The sequence below is a fragment of the Dermacentor variabilis genome, chromosome 6 (genome assembly GCF_050947875.1).
Source record: "Dermacentor variabilis isolate Ectoservices chromosome 6, ASM5094787v1, whole genome shotgun sequence".
NCBI classification, from domain to species: Eukaryota; Metazoa; Arthropoda; class Arachnida; order Ixodida; family Ixodidae; genus Dermacentor; species Dermacentor variabilis.
The window spans coordinates 129273519-129289035 of NC_134573.1; the positions used below are offsets into that span (position 1 = coordinate 129273519).

Genomic DNA, 15517 nt, shown 5'->3' on the forward strand with positions numbered 1-15517 from the left:
GGCTGAGAAAATGGGCCCAGGGGCTCATAAAAGCATTCAACCATCCAATGAGCGTCATTTATCTTGTGCATCTGCCTATTTGTGAGAGTATTTTCCTGCTCACTATGTCCTTCATGTGCTGCAATTAGTCTGTCATGCAAGGAGAACTAGACCAAATTTCCATGCTAGCGAAGCCTATTTGTCATGTGTGCAGCTTCACATTGGCAACATGCTGCATCATGAAGGAATCCACAAGATCCAATACCACATTATGTTCTCATAGTTGGTCTGTTGAGGAATGTGATAAAACTATGCTCGTGCTTTCTAAAAAGGGAGGCACCATACCACCTACTATGCCAAGTGGACACATCCCTGCTTGCTGAGCTGGCCATTTGTATTACTCTCCCTACATGAAAACAAGTTGCTTTGCCTTGCACAGAAATGAAGTAAACGAGAGAAGTGGCACATGTTTTCTAGTTTGTTTGTTTTTTAACTCTTCTTGGCAAGTGCATCCATTTATTGTAAAATACAACTTCCTTGTAAAGTCTAAAAAGTTTTGGGCATTTTCTGAACGTGCACAGTGACATGCATACCAGCATCAGACCCTGCCGTGGCACCAGTTGTGGCACTCCTCTGGGCGCTGGCATTGTCCTGGTTGCTCTGGTATGACGCACTGTCTGGGTCACTGTCACTGTCGCTCTCTGCACAGAAATGCTTTGTCAAAGCGCACCTCTGCCATCTTCTCTAGAAAAAAAGCACACGTACAATACTCCGCCTACCTTCATCATTGTGCTCATGGGCTGGCGTGCCATCATGCTCAGAGGCTTCCATCCGTTCGTCCCGTTCACTTTCCTCGTGATCCGGATCTTCCCCAACAGCACCGTCCACAACATCAACCTAACGAAACCAAAAGAGCAAACAAATGATTGTGTACCACAAGCAATAAAGTTAGTACACATAACCTGGCTTTACATAGACAAATCACTAAGCAAGGCAACAGTAGTACATAGCAGTAACGACTGTGGCATACAATACTTTTGACGTAATAGTTCTGCGGAAACCCGCAAGGTGGAGAGAAGGAATCAAAGGGCAAATCAGACATCCACCCGTTTGTAGCAATTGCTACAAAGGAAACCCATATGGGTTCCTCGAAAGAATAGCCTCACAGTCGAAGAAAAATTCGCCATGGTCCGGGACTCGAACCCGGAACCACCACCTTTCCGGGGCAGCCGCTCTACCATCTGAGCTAACTAGGCGGCTAGCAGATGGCAGCGCGAAGTCGAATTTATCGACAACTCGATACATTTTTATTGTCTGTTTCATCTACAGATAACCTTTACTGTTGAGTATATTACAATCAAACCTGCAAGTTATGTGCCTCAAGTATTAGGGCATTATAATTTATTTTTCATTAGAGAAGCTGTCAATAAAGATCATGCAACTCAAGTTGTCTCATACTGCAAAACTGTACTTTAGGGCTGCCTTACCTGGGAACATATCACCAAGCATAAAACCCATTTAAGTTAACAAAATGCCAGGTTTAACAATGCCAATGCTGAATGAATGGAATTCACGCAAAGGAGAAGCAAGAGATGTATGCACATATGAACCAGTGTATCATTATTGCTCCAAAATGGCGACAGAGAGATCTGTTTGTTTAGAAAGGATCGGTGCTCGCATCCCTATAGTTGTAGACAGGCACATTTTGCTGAGCTATTACTGGTGGCGCTGAAGGACATCATTAGGTGCTATCAGCACTACTGCCTTTACGGTGTGGGGTTCTCATCCCGTGCTCTTGGGACAAAGGAACGACAACACAGTAGTGCAAACAATCACAAGGGCATTTAGTGCACCTTTCATAGATCAATACCTGCTAGCCGAGTTGCTATGAACAAAACATGCCGATGGGCGCGCGACAAATCTAGGAAGTCCGATTCACCGCGACCGGATAGCGAGCGAATATGTTCGCCCCATGCTGGATCCCAACGCCTGGTCGTTCGCGCGTACAGTCACGCGAACGGTGGCGTGTTCGAACGCGGCCACGCGAGACGGTCTCGCAGAAGCATGGATCGGCGCCCGCGAGGGACGTCTGCCGCGCTCACCGGCCCGCAACCCCAGAGAGAGAGCTTTCTCCTTTTCGCTCCCAAGTAACCCCACCGGAGGCGGCGTTAGCAGCGCAACACTCGCGCCATCTCTCGTACTGCGCCTCAACCAGACCGACTGCCGCGGGCATCACGCAGTCCAGGCGGCGAAGCCGGATTGCAGGGAAAGGGAGCTTTGCGGGAAAAACATATCAGGGGATGCAACAGAGTCGCGCATCCCCACAATAGCCATATGTAAGCGACTTGCACTACAAGGTCACCCTTACAAGGCTATTCTTGCTGCACTGCCAAGTAGGAATCAAACACTCAAACACTACAGCTGGAACAGCATTCTTGAAACATATAACTCCATTTACGAAAACCAAAGCCAACATCACGTACGCTTGCCTCGTCGTCGTCTAATGCATCCCTGAGCCCCAGTGGCTGCCTGGCGGACAGAGGATTCTGGCCTAAGGGTGGCTCAGCAGGTGACGCCACCATTTCAGGTTGACTGGCACGGGGCACAATTGGTTCTACAACAAACAGTTCCTCACTCCCCTGTAAATGACAAAGAGACAATATTTAAAGAGGCGAATGAGAATGACTAACTTATGACACAACTCCCTGAAAAACCACAAACTAGGAGCTCTAATAAATACCTTGACCCAACTTCTATGTTACCACTCTACAAATGAAGGCCCATATTACAAAAACTCCTCATATGCAAGAGTGTTTTCTCACTGGCTGGCATTTGGGCAGTAGCCAGTCATGTGATTGATGAGATAATTAGAGCATGGCTACAGTGATGGGCGATTGTGAATACAGGTCAGGACCCCTTGTGTGTATGAGGTGTAGTGTTCAGTACAAAACAAAATTAAATTCTGGGGGTTTTACATGCCAAAACTCCACAATTATGAGGCACACTTGTGTGGAACTTCAAATTAATTTTGACCGTCAGTGGTTCCTTAACGTGCACCCAGTGCACAGTACAAGGGTAGTTTTGCATTTTGCCCCCATCGAAATGTGGACGCAGCGGCCAGCATTTGATCCTGCGCCTTCGGGCTGAGCAGCGCAACACCACAGCCTCTACACTTTAAAAACAGTTGCACCCTTTGGGGTGTATATTTGCCACGCAACAATAATTGTGATCTGTCTTGGCCGCATTTCCTTTCTCTAATGCTGCGAGCCCAGTACTTCCAAGTCACGAACAGTATGCGCATTATCAGCATGACAGCGCTTTCTCGACAGGGAAGTAACAAGCGCAGCATTTTCAAGAAATGAAATGCAAGCAAGATAGATGAAAATTATATCTTTGTGTGGCAAATATACACCCCAAAGGGTGCAACTGTTTTTAGAGTGTATGCCACCACGGTAGGTCAGTATAAAACCACATTTATAAAAATGTTCTGGTATTTTGGAAACGATAGTACACGTTATCTTCAAAATACTACTTTATTCCACTAGGTAGCAAGGGCTATCCTAGCGAATACCATACCAAAGTACAGTCGACCCTTGTTAAAATGAAGCTGTATGTGAGATGACCATAGCTTCATTAAGTGCAATATTCATTATAAGCATGCCTTTCTTACATGCTAGTATTGGCAAGAAACATTTTAGATTTACTTCATATATCTGATAATTCATCCTATTCAAGTTTGTTATATCAAGGTTCAACTGTATTAAGAACACCCAATTCAACACAGTTTTTGTTGGCCCAAGTTCATAACAGTGGCTGAAATCAAAACTAAATTCACTGTTGAACCTTTTAATTAATTAATTTGGTGTACATATCACATATGCAAAATTGAAGAATGTTAGTGCACAAGCCCCATCTACTTAGTATAGTGTTGTTAAGATGAGCACCAGTTTCAGGATGAGACCTTTCCAAACTTGCTATTAAACGCATAAGCGTTTTTCCACATAGCCTCCCTTGGGCAATTGTGGGAGGAAATGTAAACTTATTTTGTCTACTGATATTTGCAGGTATCTAATAACTTGCAATAACACAGTAAAAACAACTATGATTCAAGCCCTGATCAGTTTCGATTTTGCCATTTCAATAAGTGATTTTAGCCACTAATTAAAAGTTAGCAGAATTACAATTAATTATCAAACCAGTGATGATCACATGATTTCTACCAGCTGCTGCTGCTATCAAAAATTGTCAGCTCTTCCCTTACCATGGAAACTTTTTTAAAGGTTTAGTACAGAATTTTTTATTGAGTACACCATCAGGGTTACAAACCAAAGTTATATATCAATAGAAAGCTTAGAAAATGCACTTTCTAGAACTGAAAAACACATGTTGAGGTTTGTGAAAAACGAAATTTACTAGGAAGTACAGTAAATACTTACAATGTTGTGCTGATAACATAAAAAGAACAAAGCAAATATTCTGAAGTATACAAAATCCTCACACTTCGGATTTTCTACAGCACAGGAATGTTTCCATGATCAAGCTTATAAGTGACATGTACTACAAAAAAATGTCTTTGACCAGTGAAAGCTGCCTTTTCTCACTAAGTGGCACAAATAATGGGCAAAACTGCACATTATGCTAGGATATGAGCAGCAAATCTCTGCTGTATGCCGTAGGGACACTGTAAATAATAAACATAACATTGCAAACATCCCTACAACATATCGATTGGTACAAGAAATAAGTCCGCTGTCAAAAAGATGAAAAACGGAACTAAATGCCGGAAAGCTGGCAACTGTCAAGGCTGGTGAAGCAGGTTTCCACCATTTAAATTAAATTCCCATAATTTGATATCATCTCTATACTCCATCCTACTACTAGCATCCAAACAATCATTTGAGGGCACAACAGAATCACGAGACCAATGTCATTTACAAGAGGGCCCCTCGCTACCAGAGCGCCCACTGCCTTCACAATCACAAGGTGCATGCCTCTGCATGCTCTTTAAAAATTGTTTTCACAGGCCAACAAAACGAATTATTCAAAAAATGAAAGTTTATTTCTTCCAACTACATTGTAGCCTTGTACATTGCACATTGTAGCACTGGGAGCATTGAAATCAAGCGCAGTGCTCATGAGCTGCCCATGACCCATGTTCATGGCTGGGGTAAGAAAAGAGTTCAATGCAGAGGCGTTTTATGATTGCACATATCTGGCAAATCTTCCTGTCATAGTTTGCAATGGAACTTATGCCATAACTGGCACACACATGAAACATTGAGAAGCAGTTAACTCTTTTCTTACCATGTTTAAAAGAACAGCCTTGTTTGAAAATGCTATTATATTTAGTGATTATATGGTGATGGTTACAACGCATGGCAAAAGCAAGCTAAAACACATGCTTCTCAAAGACATAAATTTGAAGGACATGTCAGGATGTCATTTGTAATATAAATTCTGAAACACAAGCTTTACTGAGTTTGTACAAGAAATGCTTACGTTACACTGAAAAACATGGGAGAGAAAAAGATATTCTTGAATATACAAAATGCTTACGCAACTTTCAACGTTCTATATCATCATGAACATGAAACATGAAAGCTGCCTCTTCCTAGTAGGTGCCACAAATTTGACCAGAACATCACACTGTTCTAGCTTTTGCAGTAGCATATCTCCTTTATATGCTGTAGGAGACAATGTAAGTAGGACTTACAATATTGTCAACATCTCTGTGGCATCTCAGTTGGCACAAAGAACGTGTGAGTCATCAACGAACAGAAATTAAAGCTCGCCACCGGACAGCTGATGACTACAGTACTATAGATAACATACATGACTATAGATAATTAGTAGCAATTAAATAATCATATGAGAAAACAGCAGCGTGGCGAGACCCACGTTGTACTAATGAGGGCTCGCTCAGTATTCCCATACTAGAGTGCCTGCCATCTTTGCTCTTACCAGCTGCACCGCTCCACTATTGCTAAATATCGCCTCTGCACGGCAACAAATTTACTGAGAATGCTAAAGCCTATTCCTTAGACCTCGTTGCAGACTGCGCAGCAGGCTCACACAGAAGCCGGAGGCCCTTCAAATCTAGCACAGCACTAATGGTTCACCTACAGTCGCGATCAAAAATATGTGGCCCACGGCTCAGGGTGCAGGAGCGGTTGTGGGGCCACACCGTGTCGCTGCTATGTCCATCGGATCCCAGCTTTGAGGGTGCTGGAGGGTGCGCCCTCAAAGCAGGCGCCCGAAGGAGATGGCAGTGCCGCGGTGTTGGCCCCGCAGCCGCTCCTGCGCCTGGAGCCGTGGGCCACGTACTTTTGATTTCAATTGTACATACCTGCCAACAAGTTTAAAATTAGTAAAAATTCTGCAGAGATAAAAATTTATTTTTATCACTTTATTAGCATTTAGTAATTTATTAACGACCGTTTACCTTTAAGTGAAGCAGACAATAAGCAGCAACCTTGAAACACTAGAGATTGATAAGCAACAAATAGTTTCTAGATCAAAATGACTTCTTTAGTGACTTTGCTGATAACAGTTTGGCCTGCTTAGGAACTGGTCTGAATAAGCTTGTTTGAAGCAGGAACCCCCGTACCCCTCTGGCATGTAGTGTCTTGTGCTGCGACAAGAGGACGGCACAAATACCATAAATTCTTGTTGAAGCATTTTTCTTGTAATCATACGCAGGAACCACAGTCTTTTAAAAGCTGCAATGTATTCAAGTGAACAGAACTTATTTTTTATAAAACTAAAGAAGCCTGAAATCGTAAACCTTAAGAAAATTTTGGGAGAGTTGGCTGTTATGCATCCAGCCAAGCTTCCAGTAATAATTTGCAATGGAGCTTGCACACAAATAGTTGACACAAATGTACTCTTAGCACGTTTAAAAGAACAGCACTTATTTTAATCAAAGGTCTAATTATTATTGCAGAACATATAATGATAGTTGTAGTAACATGCCATACCTGAAATAAAAGTTAAAAAGATGCTCTTTCCAATCATATGAAGTTGAGCATGTCAGGGCATGTTATATAATTTGCGAAATACATTTACTTAGGTTAAACAGAAAATGCTTACGTTACACTGAAAAAAAAATATAGAAAGGAACAATATTCAAAATTATGCCAAATTTTCACCCTTGATAGCCTGCCTACAGACCAACAGATAGCACATCAGAAACTACATTTCCAACCTTGTTATAGCAGGAGAAAACCCGTTAATTAAAGCACGAACAATCACATCTTAGATTTACATTTTTTGTATCCAATAATTATAATAGTCTTCCTTATATAGAGATTCCACTGTGTGCGATGAAGGTTATAACATGCTACATGCAGTGGTGGAACAGCCATTTGACTTTTTGCCACAGCTCTTGGTGCAGGCAAATATCTGATTTGGCACAGTGACAAGCAGTTTCAAGTGTTGAACACAGTGACAAGCACAGTGTTCAACACGCATCTACTATATATGCCAGATATAGACACTGCAAGAATATTTTGCTTGCTGGTGATTTTAACGTCCCGTCAGCGGACTGATCAACTCACTTCCCTGATGCCCTTCGCGCGACAGCAGAGCCTTTAACTGACATAGTTCTTTTCCATGCTGTGACTCAACTGGTAAAACAAATAGCTCCCACACAAAACACATTACATCTCTTACTTGTAAATGGCCAAATCCTCAATCGTAATACGAGTGTCGACATATTCCAGGGAATTTCGGATTATAGAATGCCTTACACTAGAGCTAAATTTCAGATTAAAACCCTATAAAAACCAGTACTTGATTCCTGACTTCTCGCACGCTAGCGATGTCGACATACTTGATGTCTTAGACAATAAATTTTCTGAATTTGCATCACTTTCAGAATCTCACGTTACGTCCATTGACAATTTATGGTGTTTCCTTAAAAAAGTTGTTCACACTGTATCGACACTTTTGTGCCCAAAAAGCGGAAAGTTATATGTGAAACGTATCCATGGATGACAAGAGACCTCGTACGACAGGCGAAAACTAAAGCAAGTAAGAAAGCAACATAAAGCACGACCCTCAAAGTCTAATGTCGAAAAGCTAACCAACCTGTGACTACAGCTTAAAACTGGTATTTCGAAAGCTAAAGACTATTATCAAAAATGTTGCTTTAAAAAAACTTTCTTCTGTCATACCCTGATAAGTTCTGGCAGTACTTATCGCCAAAAAAAAACATATGTCCGATATTTGTGTGAATGGCTTCATACTGACAGATAAACTGAAAATTGCAAATGCACTTAAAAGTATTTTTGCTCTGTGTTCACGAACGATGATGGAAAGACACCGTGCATAGCTGTTTTAAATGATATTCCACCATTGGTGATGTCGACATAAATGAAGCAGGTGTACTGTCCTTGCTTCTTGATCTTGAAATAAAGAAGTCACCAGGCGTCAACGAAATACCTAATGCTTTCTTGGTGAGATACGCCGAATGGTGCGCCAAATATCTTTGCATTATTTATAATAAATCACTTTCATGTGCCGAAATCCCACGCGATTGGAAACATGTAAAAGTAATTCCCATTCCTAAATCAGACAACCATTCATTGCTCTCCTCTTACCGTCCTATCTCCCTGCTTTGTACTTCATCAAAACCGATAGAACACATAATATTTAAGCACATCTCAGTCTTCAGTGAAAGTAATGGCGTCTGCGACGCACGACAACATGGCTTCCGTCGTGGTAAATCCACCGTAACAGAACTATTAGAAAGAGTGCATGAAATCGCGACAGCACTAGACGGTCAAGGCCAAATTGACATAGTATTCTTAGATTTTGAGAAAGCCTTCGACCGTATGTCCCACCAAAAGTTGTTATCAAAGTTAAAACCTATTCTCAAAAACGACCAACTACTTCACTTACGGGCAGGCGGCAGACAGTTGTTGATAATGCGAAATCAGACTTATCCGATGTGCAATCTGGAATCCCACAGGGATCAGGCCCTCTGTTCTTTCTAGTTTTTATCAATGATATAGTGAACAACATACCAGTTAAAATTCAGCTGTTTGCAGATGACTGCGTACTTTATCATGAAATTCACAGTGAGGCAGATCAGACGATCCTAAATTCATCTTTATCAGCAATAGCGACAGGGTGCTTAGAGTGGAAAATGAGCATTAACCTAAGAAAAATAGTATCAATGATTACACGCAAAAAGAAGCCATTATCCTTTGCATACAGCATTAATGGCCATAACTTATCCTTTGTTACAGAATATAAATACCTTGGTTTAGTAATTGTGTCGCACCTTAGGTGGAATAGCCACGTAGCTCACATTTAAAAAAAAAGCCATGAAGAAGCTCGGACACCTGAGGAGGACCATCTACAAGTAATATAAAATTACTAGCATACGAGACTTTCATCAGACCATTGTTAGAGTATGCTACTCCTGTCTGAGACCGTTACAACCAAGCAAGCATAAATATTATTGAAATGATACAGCGGAAATCAGTCAGGTTTATTTTTAATTCCTACCGCCGTCATACATCAGTCAGCGCTCTTTTACAGGAGGCGAACCTGGAAACCCTAGAGGTAAGGCTATATTGAGAGAGGCTCGAAATGTTATATTTAATTCACCGGGAGCATGTAAAACAAACAAAAAAAATTGTATATTACACCTTGTAGCCGGCGCCCAACGCGTTCATCACATCCATTCAGGTCAGACACATATTCGCACCATACCACTTTATTTGAGCAGTTGTTTTTCCCCCGAACCATCCATGAATGGAACGCCCTGCCTGAAGACATTCTTCAAAGCTCAACCTTATCACCCTTTGTGCATGCTCTCGTTAATCTATGACCTGAAACGTTTTGCCACAATTTCTGTCCTATTCCATACACTATGTGATATAGATCATATCATGTTAAGGGCACCCTTATTTTTGTGTGTATAAGCCATTGTGTAAACATGTGCTGTATTTCCCATCTTATTAGGTTGTATGTATATTATGTATATCCCACTGCTGCCTGGGGCCTGTACAACCGGCTGGCAGTACAAAATAAAGAAATAAATAAGAATATGGTCTCAACAGGGGCCCGAACCACATTTTATTGAAGAGGAGAAATGCATTTGAAGTGAAAATAGACCATTTCAGAAATACTTGGCTGAAAAAAGTCCTTAAATGAGTTTATTGGCAATAAAACACAGCCTCCGCTGTGCTCCCCTTCCTTATTCAATGCCTTGCACTACGAAAGCTATGGCGCAGTGAGGCATGCCCACAATGCTCTGCCTTGTATACATCACCGTGGCAAGCAGTTCGAATTCCCTTTTGGATGTTAATGTAGACGTCACTGCTTCCGATTTTGGTGCCTACGACGCGCTAAACGTAAGGCAAATGCAGCCATCTTCAGCGAGCTGCAGTGTGCTTAGCCAGTGGACTCGTGGGCGCACCCCACGGCGGCCGCAGTATCTATGCTATGTAGACAACCGCAGCTACCAATAGCAGTTGCATATGGAAAGCTGCTTTATTATGAAATAAAGCGTAAGCCTGTCTCCTTAAGACAGTAGGGAGGCAGGCTTCTGTTGAAAAGAGTGTTTGACAGGAAGACGACTTTGCTATCTGCTTGCGAGTCCCACAAACCATGTACGACAGCAAAATTTGGCTGAGATATTCACAGCAGCGCATGTGACCAGTGGACTACCTGTTATTTCACCAAGCCCAAGGGGTGGTTCAGAAGCCCTTTAACTTATATAGTCAACATCTGTATACCGGAGTTGGCTTTGTGTGCGTGAATGAGGCATATGGACCTGAAAGTTATCGGACTATTTTTGTCATTTTTATTAGAATGGCTTTAAATACGCATATATGCAGTCAACACCATTACTACGGATCTGCATACAACACACTTTAGTAGATAACAGACTAGTCTTCTCAGTTTGGTCTGCCCATATTATCAAAGCAACCAATCTTGCTTTTAATGAACCCAGCTATAGTAGACTTATGGACCACAGCAGACAAGTTTTTGGGCAAATTTTAATTATGTACTAGTAATGTGCACACACACACACACACACACACACACACACAGCGTGTTTCAGTCAACTTGAACCAAGGATTCAAACAATGTGGTTAACCGCAACTGAATGAAAGCAATAACATATGGTTTGTTGCCATGTGGCGGTCCTTAAGTATTTTTATATTTCACTTAATTAGTTAATTGCCTATGATCAATTATGCCAAACTTTTAATATTCCCTTCAGGGCCAAGTGTGTTTCGTTAAGATGTAGAGGGCATTTCAAAACAACCGATCCAACTTTTTGTGGCAACGTACATGCTGTGTGGCGATTTTTTCCAGTGTTTAAAGAAAGCCCACGAAATATGAAACAAACCCATGTGATTGCGCTCGTGTGCTGTCATATTGCAGTGCCTCAACAGTGCATCGAGTCTATCGCGTATCAGTGCTTCCTTTCCATGTGCTACAGTCAAAGATGCCGACGCACTGTGAAGCACATTCCTAGAGCCCCGGCCACTCACTTCGCCACAGTCCGTGCACACGGTTCTTTCACACTAAGCACGGTTGAGAGCGCTGCAATAGGGTAGCACATGAGCACAGTCACGTGGTTTTATTTCATATTTCGCGGGCATTCTTTAAATGCTGCAAAACATCACCACTGCATGTATGTTGCCACAAAAAATTGTATAATTCATTTTCAAATGTCCTGTACAACAACGAAATTCACTAGGCCCGAAAGTGAATATTAAAAAAATTGTATAATCGATCTTAGTTAATAAATAAATTAAGCGCAATATAAATGAAACCACATGTCGTTGGTTTCATTCAGTTGCGGTTAACCACATTTTTTAAAATCCTTGGTTCAAGTTACGTGAAACACCCTGTATACAGCGAAACCCCATTGACAGTTCCTCACAGTTGCGTTTTCCTAGCTGCTAAGACGCATTTTCACAGTCCTGACCTAAATACCATTTACTCCCACGTATTATGTTCCCCTTTGATACATTGCTATTCTGTAATGTTCCTGCATCTTGCATTGAGTTTGAATGCGGTGGTCATGTAAATTTAACTGTACAGAGGAAAATTTGCTTTCGCATGTTGCTATGGACACGATAAATGTATAGTGACCAAAGGTTGCAATTAGCAACCGAGGTTGCACAAGCACACTGGGAGAAAACATGCACAGAGCAGTTGGCAAAGCACCTGAAGTAGTGTGTATCAGTTGAAACCTACCGGGAACCAAGCACAGGGCTACATTTATTTTGGAGCCAGCAAGGGCGTGTAATCACCAGTTCTCTCAAGTCAGTTTCAGTGCAATAGACCCAGTGAAGCGTGCGCAAAATATTGTGGTGAAGCATACTAAGAATGGAAAGGAGCCACTATCACGGAACAATGTACATGTCCATTAATTATTACATGTGCACACATGCCGCCCCTAGTCACAGTGTGAGCATCAAGACGTCTACTGGCAGCAATTCAGAGCTGTTTCTGATGCTACTGTGGCGATTTGCGGCCTCCCTCACTGTTACGTTTTCCCAGCAGCAACCTCCTTTTCTTTTTTCTTTTTTTTTTTTTTTCGTGGTCAGTTGAAAACTTATCAATGGGTTTCCAGTGTATAGCAGTGCTGTGAGACATGTGAAAGCTGATTAAATTAAAATCATGCAGGGTTGCAAAGACAGTCCCAACTCGTAAGCAATTTAGAAGTTGAAAACAAAAATTACGAAATATTTTTAAAGCAGCACCGACAACTATGCTAAACAATGTACAACCAGGCATTTTTCGAGGCTTCATTTTCATCCTACATGCTCCTCGAGACATCTCCGTGCTATGCTGAAACAAGGTATATCGCTACACAGTAAAAACAACAACAACCAATATAAAGAGTGTGCAGCAGCAGTACATTGAAACATATGCCAGATAGAAATGCAACAATAGCGCTAAAACAGCAAATGGAGAGCCGACGGCCTCTGATATACCAGGGGCTATGGCTGCTCCTTTGACTATTGATGATAATGATGATGGTGGTGGTGATGATGATGACAATGATGATGGCCGATGACAACATGCTTTACTATTTGGTTTTAATTTTACTATTACGGCAGCATCAAGGGAAGGAGGCTGCTGTTTTTAAGCTTCATTTGGCGCAGGCATGGCACAATTTTCTGTGAAAACGCCGTCTCGAAGCAGGACGGCACAAAGGGCCCCACTCTTCGCACAGCTGTTCCACCACTGTATATTTCAAGAGACCTGAAAAACGTGCTTTACTACAAATGTCTAAAAATTTGACCATGTCAAGGCGCAATGTGTAATATAATTTGCGAAATAAAAAGTTGACTAAAATTGTACACGAAATGCTTACGTTACACTGAAAAAGACACGGAAAAAATTATATCCTGAAATGTACAAACTGTTCGAATCTCAACTGCCACACATGAAAGTTTCAATGTTTGAACTCATCAGAAATGTGAGCTGCAATAAAGATGTTTTCTGCCCATGGAAACCGCCTCTTTTTAGTAGGTTCTAAAATCTAAACAGAACATTACTTTTCGTAGCTCACAGTTGCAAATCTCTCCTATATGCTGTAGGAGACAAAATGTCTAAATAGGACCTATGATATTAGTGAGTTGAGGAATTACTGTGTCACACAAGGGACTAGGGAGTTCTCAACAGCAGGGTGTCAGACCAAACAGGAATTTAAAATAAAACCAGAGTTTAAGAGCTATCTTCAACTGGATTAGAACCGATAGCTTTTCTGACATCTTGAAACTGAACCCAAGGCATTTTTTTAATAATAATAATAGTTTTATTTCTGCCTCAAAAAATAGACGGCGGGAGCTGCAGAAAAAGCTGTCATAAACAGCTTGACTCGGCCACAGCCCCGAAACACAAAGCAGCAGCGACAGCCAATCTCATTGCAGACATGATGGCTTCATGATAAAGAATTTTTTAGGAATCTATCCCAAATGGTTCAACCAGAGGTTCAGACCAAGGTCACTGTTGCCAACGACGCTAGTAGCATCAATTCTGCACATGCGAGGATTGATGGTTCTCAATGGCTCACTCCCTCAACTTTACGCATGGTCGGCTCAACTAGTGGTATACTGGCATGCATGGTCGGCATGTACTCTCAAAATGAAGTGTCGCCGGCACGACACTGCGCCATCAAGGCGGACACTGCTTGTGGTGAAGGCATCTGCTGTGTTCAGGCACAGTAGCACAGTCTTGCTGTCTTATACGAGTGTTGCAGTTTGTACTGACTGCTGCTGCTTCTGCAGTGCAACTGGAGTTTCCTGGAAATTCTCCATGGCAAAATGCAGACAGCGACAGCTCAGTAAGGCGGGAGAGTGAACTTCGTTTCATGGTGCTTGGTTATTAATAAGCGATACTGCAAATTTATGTAATTATATTCTTTTATAGCACTTCACTGACATTCCCCTTTGTTTGTAAGGCAATTCGCTTGAACACGTTGCAAGAAGCCAGAATGGAAAACACAGTTAAAACTTAGTATACCGAAGTCGGTTAAATCAACAATTCGCTTCGTCATATCAAAATTTCACTATATTTACATCTGATTTTTATGCAAATAGTACAGTTGATAGAATTTCCTTACACGAAAAAGGCCACAAAATTCTCCCTAGTTGTTGGAAATAGGAAAAAAGCAAATTGAATGAGAAAAAAATTTTTTTCGAATTTGAGACTTGGTGACAAAAGACACGGTTTCATGCCATGTTGACGATATCTTCACATCGGCAGCATGAAGCGAAGCCAGCCCCCATTTTGCATATGCTCCGTCCCCGTGGCTGATAGTTTTGCCTGCAGCAGAACGACGCGGGAGTGACTGCTTTGTCTGCCTCTCGCTTTACTGCATCTCCAAAACTCGAGATTACACAACCTCCAGCACTAAACATTAAGGAAGACGACGCATGCTGCAACACCATCTCAGGTCACCAAGTCCTTGCACATAAGCAGATTACCTCTAGAACGCCCTGGGCAGCGTAGGTAAATCTCAGGTCACCGAGTCTTTGCACATGCAGCAGATTACCTCTACAACAAGGCACAAGGGCAGCATAGATGCTCAGCCTGGCTGATATCCATGTACAGCCGCACTAAAAAAGGGGATGCCAACTTGGCCCCAACTCTCCTCAAGCCCGCTCGATCACGTTATTACGACCTTGCTCTCGCCGCTTTCCCCATGCTCACGCGGGAAGACTGCACCCATCTTCCCACCATACTTCTCACACAAATATTCTTTTTTATTCTTTGCATTACTGCCAAGGCTATGCACCTTAGTTAGAATGCATATTGGTTCAGGGTTTTACTTGTTTATTTGTTTTCTGAATATTTCAGCTTGAATTCACAAATTCACCTAGAAGTCACAGGAATAGGTCGTGAACTGTTAATTGTGACTTCCCAGTTCCAAAAATATATTACTTATTGCCTTAGAACTAATAGTCTTAGTTCATTTTTACAATACTGAACACAAATAGATGGGCAAGTAAGCTTTAGGTCTGGTATTTTACTTCATTTGTTAGAGTAGGGACAACGA

At 41.8% G+C, this 15517-nt stretch overlaps 1 protein-coding gene across 10 annotated transcripts in view; it reads right to left on the reverse strand.

Annotated features, from left to right (window-relative positions):
* Positions 1-15517, reverse strand: part of hyd (E3 ubiquitin-protein ligase hyd) — a 141334-nt gene that overhangs the window by 54706 nt on the left and 71111 nt on the right. For all 10 annotated transcript variants that reach the window (XM_075695788.1, XM_075695785.1, XM_075695787.1 and 7 more), the window contains 3 exons: positions 2463-2618; positions 759-876; positions 573-680 (listed from right to left, as the gene is read on the reverse strand). In XM_075695788.1, the coding sequence (XP_075551903.1) occupies positions 573-680; positions 759-876; positions 2463-2618 (382 nt within the window). The remainder of the gene's footprint in view (positions 1-572; positions 681-758; positions 877-2462; positions 2619-15517) is intronic.